This window comes from Nothobranchius furzeri, chromosome 5 (genome assembly GCF_043380555.1).
Source record: "Nothobranchius furzeri strain GRZ-AD chromosome 5, NfurGRZ-RIMD1, whole genome shotgun sequence".
Taxonomy (NCBI): domain Eukaryota; kingdom Metazoa; phylum Chordata; class Actinopteri; order Cyprinodontiformes; family Nothobranchiidae; genus Nothobranchius; species Nothobranchius furzeri.
In genome coordinates, this window is record NC_091745.1 from 79266071 (window position 1) to 79275480 (window position 9410).

Below are 9410 nucleotides of genomic sequence, written 5' to 3' on the forward strand. Positions count from 1 at the left end.
CTGTATGCTACAGCTTTACTCATTTAAAAGAAAAAAGGTTTCTACAGTGAAAATTTAAGTAAAATTTAAGTAAATGAAAATAGTTTCTTTCCCCACCTTCATCTTGTCAAGTCAAGTTTACTTTATTCCAGACTTGTAGTGCAATCTCACTGGTAGTAAAGAGACATTGTACAGATGAAATAAAATAAGCACCACAATACCTTTTTTAATGTTTTGCTCATAATTTGTTAACATTGTGGTTTTACAGCAAACAGTGATCACAGTATCTAGTATTTGTTTTACCGCAGAAAAATTAAATCTGCCCTAATTTCCGCTTATCTCTCTCATAGAATATTCTCCATAGAATATTCTCTATAGAATATAATCAAATCACAGTGGGACCTTTGCATCATCCTAATCAAGCCCCCTGAAACTGGACTTTATCTGCCAGATTATTTGTGCCATTTTTGCCAAACCTACTAACCCCCCTCCCCAATCCAAGAATTTAAACCCAGAAAATCAAATCTCACTTTTAAAAAGTGTCAGTCCTCATGTAAAACATACTGAGCTACTCCAAGTCCTGGTTTGGTTCAACAACAGCTCCACTGAGATGAGACCCAGCTGAGGCCACTGCTCTGACTCAAGTCTGTTTCTTTTGACTTCAGAAACAAACATCCCAGACATTATCTCAATCACTGCAAAAGGAAAGCATCGTGAAATAACGTTTTAGATTTGTGTAACTTTCAGATTTTGACTACAGATGTAAGCTTTTAGCGCGTTTGGGTGCAGAACAGCTTTTTTATTCTATTCGCGAGAATTTAGGTCAAGCTAGAACGATGTGCGCATGCGCAGTGCGGTGTTGTCGCACGGCTGAGTGGGGTAAAGGTGAGCGGGAGCTAGCCGCTGCAACAACACCGACTGCTTCAGTTCCCGCTCCCCGAGCCGACAGAAGAGCCCTAACCACGCACTCATGCGGTGAAATCAACGCACGTTAACGCCACAAGGTGAGCTAGCTGCACATTTTCTGGCCCCGTTAGGGCTAAAGGGGCTAAAACTAACGGCAGCTCCTTGCTAGCGATAAAAAGTGTTTTCACAAGAAAACCAATAATTAATCAATAGTTTTATTGTTCCACTGATAAAAATGGTCAATTTGATCATATTAGTGACGTCACTGTTCAGAAAAGAGGTTCACGCGCAGCTCTGAAAACACGGATGCTGATCTGTTCACCTGTGGATTCTGTTTCTAACCCTAACCAGAATTATTGTTTCGTTTATTAAACTCGGGTTTTGTTCTGTGATGTATTTAGTAAGTAGCGAATCTGGTGGCTTGATGGACTCAATTTTACTACAATCTTTTGACGAGATGCGTCAAACCCACGTCTCACCTGTCCACACACCTGTGTGGTGCCATGTTTGTTACAGAGTGAGAAGAAATGGCTAAAAGTGCATCAGAGAGTGTGCCTGAGCGGACCTTTCAGCACCAGAACAGTCTACCGCCGCTGCCCGTCCCAACGCTGGACGGCAGCCTTAACAAGTACCTGGATGCAGGTAGGAAGAAGAAAATATCATTTCTACAGCGCCTCTCAGGATAAAAAATCACGAGGTGCTTCATAAAAACAAAACATGTAAAAATATTAAAAAAAGAACTTAGAAAATGGTTAAAAATATATTTAAGATGAGCAAAAATAGACAATTGTGATTACAAAAATGTTAAGAAAGAGAGAGAGTGAACAGGAAAGAGGGAAACCAGTGGATCCTGAGGAAGGTGGAATAGGTGGGGAGAGCAGAATAAAGAGAGAGAGGTGAAGAAGGTCATACAAAAGCCAGCTTGAACAAGTCAGTCTTCAGCTGCTTTTTAAAGGAGACCACTGAGTCCACTGATCTCAGGCTCAGGGGGAGAGAGGTCCAGAGTCTGGGGGCCACAGTAGCAGATGATCTGTCACCTTTGGTCTTTAGCCTGGTGCTGCACAACCAGTAGGCTTTGATCACTGGACCTCAGGGACCTGCTGGGGGTGTAGGGACTAAGAAGATCACCAATGTAAGATGGTGCTTGTCCATGTAAGGCCCTATAGACCAGAACCAGGATCTTGAAATGAACCCTGAAGTTGACTGGCAGCCAGTGAAGCTGGAGGAGAAGCGGGGTGATGTGGGTGTGTTTGGAGGACTTGGTCAGAAGCCGAGCACAGGCGTTCTGAACCACCTGTAGACGGTTCAGGGAGGTTCTGCTCAGACACGTGAAAAGAGAGTTACAGTAGTCTAAGCGTGAGGAGATGAAGGTGTGGAGAACTGTCTCAAGTTCAGAGCGGGACAGAATGGGACTCAGCTTAGCAACGTTCCTGAGATGGAAGAAGGAAGAGCCAACAAGAGAACTGACATGAGAATCCAGGGTGAGAGCTGGGTCAAAGGTCACGCCAAGATTCCTGACAGAAGGTTTGGTGTGGGAAGCAAGCTGACCAAGAGAGTCTCTGACTTTGGGAACCAGCTTGTCTGTAGGACAGCATCACATGTTTGTTTTATGGATGATTGTCAGTGTTTGCTGCTGCTTGTCTCAGATCACTACTGCAACCCCCCCTCCGATAGATTCACTCTTTACTCACACACTGCAAACCTTTTTCCACAGTCAGGTAAAGATAACCTGAGAAGTTCACGTGAACTTCACCCGAGAGCCAGTTGAGGTTTCTGCGTGAGCACGTAGATGCTTTACATCTAGAGTTGGGCTGATGCATCGAGCCCGTTTAACCTGCCGGCATCAGCTGATGTGTGTCTTCAGTAGAGCCTTTTCACCCCCCCCCCCCCCCCCCCCCCCCCGCTGCCCGGTGCTGTTGCAGAATTTTATTTGAATATTTACAAAATGCTTCATAAATACTCTAAACATCATCGTAGACTGACTAGTTGTCATTAGGGATGCACCGATACGATACTGGTATCTGTATCGGCACAGATACCCATACCAATACCAGTATCGGTATCGGTAAAAGGTAACCAATACCAGGAACCGATACAAATGCAGTTGCTTGAAAATGGCTTCACTGTAACTTGTCATTTCTGTTCACCTAATATTTTAGTTTTGTGATGATTTCTATTCATATATTTTACTTTTTATCTACCTCCCAGTCTTTTCCTGTTGAAAACAGAGAAGAAAATAAAATCTGTATTCCAAATCGTTGCATTTTTTTGTGTGGTAGAAGTATCGGTAATGGTAATCGGAATCGGCGAGTACTCAGATCCAAGTATCGGTATCGGTTTGGAAAAAAGTGGTATCGTTGCATCCCTAGTTGTCCTCCTTCCTAAAACTCAAAAGATTCTCCAGTTGCTTCTAAATTCTTCATATTTGAGTCAAACAATTACGCGGTTATAGTGATTGTAAAGAGAATGGACACACAGGTGAGGAAAAAGGCTTTGTGTTACTAAATCAGATCAGGCGGCTGAAAGCAAAGTTGCAAATGAATCACATCTGTGCATCACAGCTAACTTTGCTCTTCATCCGTGCCAGATGTAAACCGTCTGTTATGAACCACACCACAAACACTTTGGCTTCCTTCTCTTTAACTTTAATCCTTCAGTTCGTCCGTTTGCATCCGATGGAGAGTTTAAAGCTACCCTGGACATCGTGGAGAAATTTAAAGACGGCGTTGGCAAAGAGCTGCACCAGAAACTGCTGCAGAGAGCCGGCGCTCGGAGGAACTGGGTCTGTAGCTGAGCTGTCACACGCCGGTTTGGGTTTGTTTATTCGTCTCACAGGTGTTTGTGATGATCTCCTTCAGCTGGAGGAGTGGTGGCTGGACACGGCGTACCTGGAGGTCCGCGTCCCCTCGCAGCTGAACGTGAACTTTGGCGGCCCCGCACCGTACTTGGAGCATTTCTGGCCCCCTGCAGAGGGCACGTCTCTGCAGAGGACCAGCGTCATCACCTGGCACACCCTGCAGTACTGGGACCTGCTCCGCACGTACACGCTGTCTCTCTGTGACGCTTTAAGAACACTTGGTGTCCCTTTTTTATCTGCACACTCAAGTTCTCCTGTTTCCTGATTTATTTAGGGAGAGACTGGCTCCTCAAAAAGCAAACCAAACCCCGATGGATATGGATCAGTTCAGGATGCTCTTCTGCACCTGCAAGGTACCTGGAGTGAAGAAGGATACTATTCGTAACTACTTCAAAACAGGTGGAACGAACCTTCACCTTTAGGTTTCACACCGATCTGAACGGCCACGACTGGCGTCTTTATCGTGCGGGTTTGGTGTTTTTGTCTCAGAGAGCGAGGGTCCGTGTCCTTCTCACCTGGTGGTCATGTGTCGCGGACGGATGTTTACCTTTGATGCTCTTTTTGACGGGCGGATCCTCACTCCTCCAGAAATCCTCAGGTAGCAACGTCACACGCAGACTCTCTACGTATAGAGGCTGCTGGGGAGGATTTCACAGATGCGACATTTGAGTTTTTCTTCGTGTGTGTGTGTGCGACTCTGCAGACAGCTGAGCTACGTGAAGCAGCGCTGTGACGGCGAGTCAGAAGGAGACGGAGTGTCTGCTCTGACGTCAGACGACAGGACCCGTTGGGCGAAGGTACCGCCGCTCCCGTTGTTGATCCGACGCGGGTCAAAGCTCGCGGCTGCAGGTTCTCATTTCACCAAAGCTTTTCTGGAAACCAACACTCCTCTGATCCCTTCACGGCAGGCAAGAGAGCATCTAATCAGCATCGACCCACACAACAAGACCATCCTGGAGACCATCCAGAGCAGCCTGTTTGTCATCTCCCTGGATGAAACCAAACCCTACTCCACTCCAGAGAACTACACCAACGTAAGAGCTGCACACACCTGAAGCACGAGCTCGCCTCCAGAAAAGGTTCTGACTGTAGTTTTGAACGCAGCTGACGGTGGCAGCCCTCACGGGCGACCCCACCATCCGTTGGGGCGATAAGTCGTACAACTCCATCTCGTTCTCTGATGGCACTTTTGGATCCACCTGTGATGTGAGTCTGTGTTCATCTCACGGCTGACGCCGGTAAAAGACGCCGAAACACGATCCTCCGAGGATTTAATCCCACATTGAATTGTTCGGCAGCATGCTCCGTATGATGCTATGGTCCTGGTGTCCATGTGCTGGTATCTCGACGAGCAAGTCAGAGCTACGGAAGGCAAATGGAAGGTAAAAGTTGGCCTTTACTTTATTCCGTCCACAGATATCCGCCGTCACACACTGATGTCACTGCTTGCAGGGTTCCGACGCAGTGAGACGGATGCCACCTCCGGAGGAGCTGCTGTTCACCGTGGACGAGAAAGTCGTCGGTGACATTAATCACGCCAAACGGCAGTACCTGGAGTCGGTGAGCCTTTAGAAAACCTCACGTAGACGAGGACGTATCCACGATTCACAGGTGTGTGACTCGTAGCTCTGATGTCACAGACCCAGAACCTTCAGATCGTGTGTTACGCCTTCACCGCGTTCGGAAAAGCAGCCATCAAGCAGAAGAAGCTGCATCCAGACACGTTTGTTCAGCTGGCCATGCAGCTAGCGTACTACAGACTGCACCACAAGTACTCCTCTTCGCTTTCTTAGTTTAAGATGGTCGACGCTTCGATTCTAAATGTTGATTTGGGATTCGCTTCAGGCCAGGAAGTTGCTACGAGACGGCGACGACTCGAAGGTTTTATCACGGCAGGACGGAGACGATGAGGCCCTGCACCCAGGAGGCGGTGGACTGGTGCAAAGCCATGATGGACCCTGCGTCTGATGTAAACCTGTTGGTGAAAACGCCAGCTGTGGTGTGGTGAAACGGTTTAACAGGAATGCTCTTTTTCCAGGTGAAAGCCAGGAGAAGAGCCATGCTCGTGGCCTTCGATAAACACAACAATCTGATGTCTGAAGCTCAAGAGGGGAAAGGTGGGTTCTCAGAATTATTACTAAAGACCTTCGTGCTTCTAAAACTCATCCTTGGATGATATTTACTTAATGAATGTTGCAGCCAGAGTGTGTAGTTTTATTTGTCGTGAAAGCCATGAAGCACGTTTTTCTATTTGTCAAGGGAGGATCTCCAGAAGGTGATCAGTTCAACTAAAACAGATCATCCATGTTTTTGATGCTTCATCTCCATTTCCCGTACAAAGCCGATCATTTCGCCATTTCCAGGTTTCGACAGGCATCTTCTCGGTCTGTATCTCATCGCCAGAGAGGAGGGACGTCCTACTCCGGAGCTCTTCGCTGACCCTCTCTACTCGAGGAGGTACGGCCTCTTTTATTCAATTCAAGTTTATTTCTAAAGCGCCAAATCACAACGAGTCGTCTCAAGGACCTTCACGCAGTAAACAATACAGGTCAGTTCATTCAGCCTATCAGTAACAAGTTTCCTATATAAGGAACCCAGCAGGTCGCATCGAGTCACTGACTAGTGTCAGAGTCTTTAAAGCAATCCTCATACTAAGCAAGCATGCAGCGACAGTGGAGAGGAAAACTCCCTTTTAACAGGAAGAAACCTCCAGAGCACATATGTCAGACACAAGGCCCGCGGGCCAGATGCGGCCCGCGGAGCATTTTTATGTGGCCCGCGAGATAAATATCAAAAATATATTAAAACTGGCCCGCTGGCCGATTTTACCACAAAGACTTCAACTCCCATGATGCTTTGCGGCGTCAGCGCGGAGGCGACGCGCCCCCTCCTTTGTGTTTTTTCCAGCGCCTGCTGCCGGTCTCTGCAGCTCCGCTGTCTCTGACAAACCACTCCTCTCACTCAGCGCCGAGTTCACTCAGCTATTTTCTGACGTTGAAGCTCAGAAACGGAGATTCTAGCCGCTCAGTAATGTGTTCACGACTTAAAGAGAAAGTTTTGCCAACTAACTTCCAGACAGAGCTGGTATAACTCCAGCGAGCAGCGACACGCTCAAACCAGCACGGCTCTGTGGCTGCTGTCGTTTCCTCCCCAACACACAACAACGTGGTCAAGCTGCTCAGACATGTTCAGCAGCACAAACCTATGTGAGCACCTGTTGTCATCTAATGTTGTCATTATTATGATGAAGATGAACAAAACAACAGGAGTCTCCTCCTCAGCTCAGATCAACCCCATGATGCAGGTATCTGGCTGGAACAGGTGAGCATCACAGTAAACCAGTGGAGCAAACTGAGCTTTAAATATGTTGGTTTGATGCTCTTTTTCTGCTCCAAAACATGAAAGTTAACAGGTGAGATGTTGCATTTTCATTTAAGATAAAATGATATTTTTATTTTGTTGTTGGCCCGTGAGAAAAGATTTAACCTACAGTAAACAGGAAGTGGAAAGGCTGCAGATAGATGAATAGAATAGAAAATCCCTTTATTGTTCCTCAGTGGGGAAAGCTAGACGTCACAGCAGCGATGACACGTATTACAGGAGAACAAAATAAGAAAAATGAATAAACAAGAAAACATAAATCCTGAATAGATTTATAAAATGCTGATTATACCACAAGTAATGAATACCACTGATGTGTTTTATTTAAAACTGACTTGCCCGTGTGTAATTTGGTTATTCCACATTCAGTGTTAATGCAGAAATAAGTTTGTTTCCAAATTTAAAGGTTCAAAATATGTTGATAAAGAAAATGAGCAAATTTGCCGTCACTTTTTCAAAAAATATTAAGTTTGGCCCTCGACTCCGTCCCAGAGTTTCATTTCAGCCCCGTGTGGATTTGAGTTTGACACCCCTGCTCTAATGGATCCTGGCTCAGTATAAGCAGCCATCCAACACGCACGCACGCGCACACGCACACACACACACACACACACTCTGTTTCTATGGTTACGTTGTGATTTCTTAGTAAGTATTCTATTTGGTGAGATAAACTTTATTGTATTTATCCTAGTGGATCCATAATTAAACGGGTAAACTAGTAGTAGCACATCCAACGTCAAAGAGAGTAAAAAGTTATCAGGAAATTTCTGCGTAGCATTTCTGTACAACCTGTTGTATAATTAGCTCCCTAATAACAGAACGTTCCTTCAGCGCGAGTTTGTTTTTGTGCGTCTGCAGCGGCGGCGGGGGGAACTTTGTGCTGTCGTCCAGTCTGGTGGGCTACACCACGGTTCTGGGTGCGGTGGCTCCCATGGTGCTGCACGGATACGGCTTCTTCTACCGCATCAGAGACCACAGGTGGGCACAGATGACTTGGAATCATGTTAAATAGTCACGTTTGTTCTTTTTGAGCTGCTGGATTCAAACACCGGTTTTTCTTTCCTCCCGTAGGATTGTCATCTCGATCTCGGCGTGGAAATCGTCCCGTCAGACGGACGCCGCTGCACTGTTCAACAACTTCTCCAGCTCCCTGCACGAGCTGCTCCACCTGGCCACCACCTCTCAGCTTTAAGGACTTGAATTTAAAAGGAACATAAATAATTTTGTTTCCCTGTTTGAGGATCAATGCACATGCAGCTCAGTTTACACTGACCCGATCAGCACAAATCAATGCTAAGGTGCAGAATATGCACCACTAAGTAATCAGCACTAGATATGAATTTACTGTTTTGTTCTTGTAAATTTAAATGGAATGTTTATTTTTGTTTTGTCTGAATCATACTGGTGACTCGTCTTTCTGCGCCTGCTTTAGACACACCGACACTCGTGTGTTTTGAAGCAATGCAGAAATGACTGTCGGGCCTGATTTTAGTTGTGAAACTCCAGTTTAAATCTATCGAGTTTTGAGTTTGTCTCCAGAATCTGCGGAGTCCTGATTCGATCAGAAATCGCGTTTCCATGGTTGCTTCCTGTCTGTAAGTCCTCTGTGTGTGTGTGTGTGTGTGTGTGTGTGTGTGTGTGTGTGTGTGTGTGTGTGTGTGTGTGTGTGTGTGTGTGTGTGTGTGTGTCAGGAACATCCAGCTGAGAGTTTTGACCTTTAACTAATTTAGGCTCGTGAGAGCGAGGTTAGTCAGTGAGCACGAGCAGTTTTAAAACATGAAAAAATAAATCTTAGGCCTTTAAAAGAAACCAGAATGTGATTCCACACCTGTGCCTTATTTAAAGAGCAAGTCACCCCCTACAAGAAACTTAGTTCACTCCCACTTCCTGTTTGAAAAATGCAACAAATGCTGTTGCCTAGCAGACCGAGAGGGCGGAGCCGCTAACAAACACACACACACAGGCTCACAACGACATTGTGACATCATATGGTACCAGCTAACATTCTAGGGTACCTCTTAGCCAATAGCGACGGCAGATTTAAATTCAAATGCAGTGCAGAGTTTTTACCTGACAACGGCACAACACTGACAGTTTTAGGCAGAACATTTAAATTTGAACTAAAATGCACTAAAATGCCAAACTATTGACTACACGTGTCTGCAGCACGATTAGACACTCATTTATATAGTTTATCAGGAAAAAAAAAGTTGATTTGGGGGTGACTTGCTCTTTAACACGGTCTGATGTCATATCCAGATTAGCTTTAGCTCCCAGCTTCCCACAG

At 45.8% G+C, this 9410-nt stretch overlaps 1 protein-coding gene across 2 annotated transcripts; it reads left to right on the forward strand.

The window, feature by feature from the left end:
* Positions 1 to 844: 844 nt before the first annotated feature.
* Positions 845 to 8546, forward strand: crot (carnitine O-octanoyltransferase). Of its 2 annotated transcripts, none has more exons than XR_011520567.1 (17): positions 845 to 983; positions 1402 to 1527; positions 3543 to 3667; positions 3744 to 3925; positions 4017 to 4141; positions 4232 to 4340; positions 4446 to 4539; positions 4651 to 4776; positions 4847 to 4948; positions 5041 to 5124; positions 5195 to 5302; positions 5383 to 5513; positions 5588 to 5711; positions 5781 to 5859; positions 6084 to 6199; positions 7982 to 8101; positions 8195 to 8284. XR_011520567.1 is itself a non-coding variant. In XM_015950498.3 (17 exons), the coding sequence occupies exons 2-17, from the start codon at positions 1413 to 1415 to the stop codon at positions 8313 to 8315; spliced, it is 1839 nt and encodes a 612-aa protein (XP_015805984.3). In that variant the 5' UTR covers positions 845 to 983; positions 1402 to 1412; the 3' UTR covers positions 8316 to 8546. The 2 variants fall into 2 exon arrangements, 1 of the variants encoding a protein (XP_015805984.3); XM_015950498.3 differs by having other exon boundaries at positions 6106 to 6199; positions 8195 to 8546.
* The last annotated feature ends 864 nt before the right edge of the window (positions 8547 to 9410 follow it).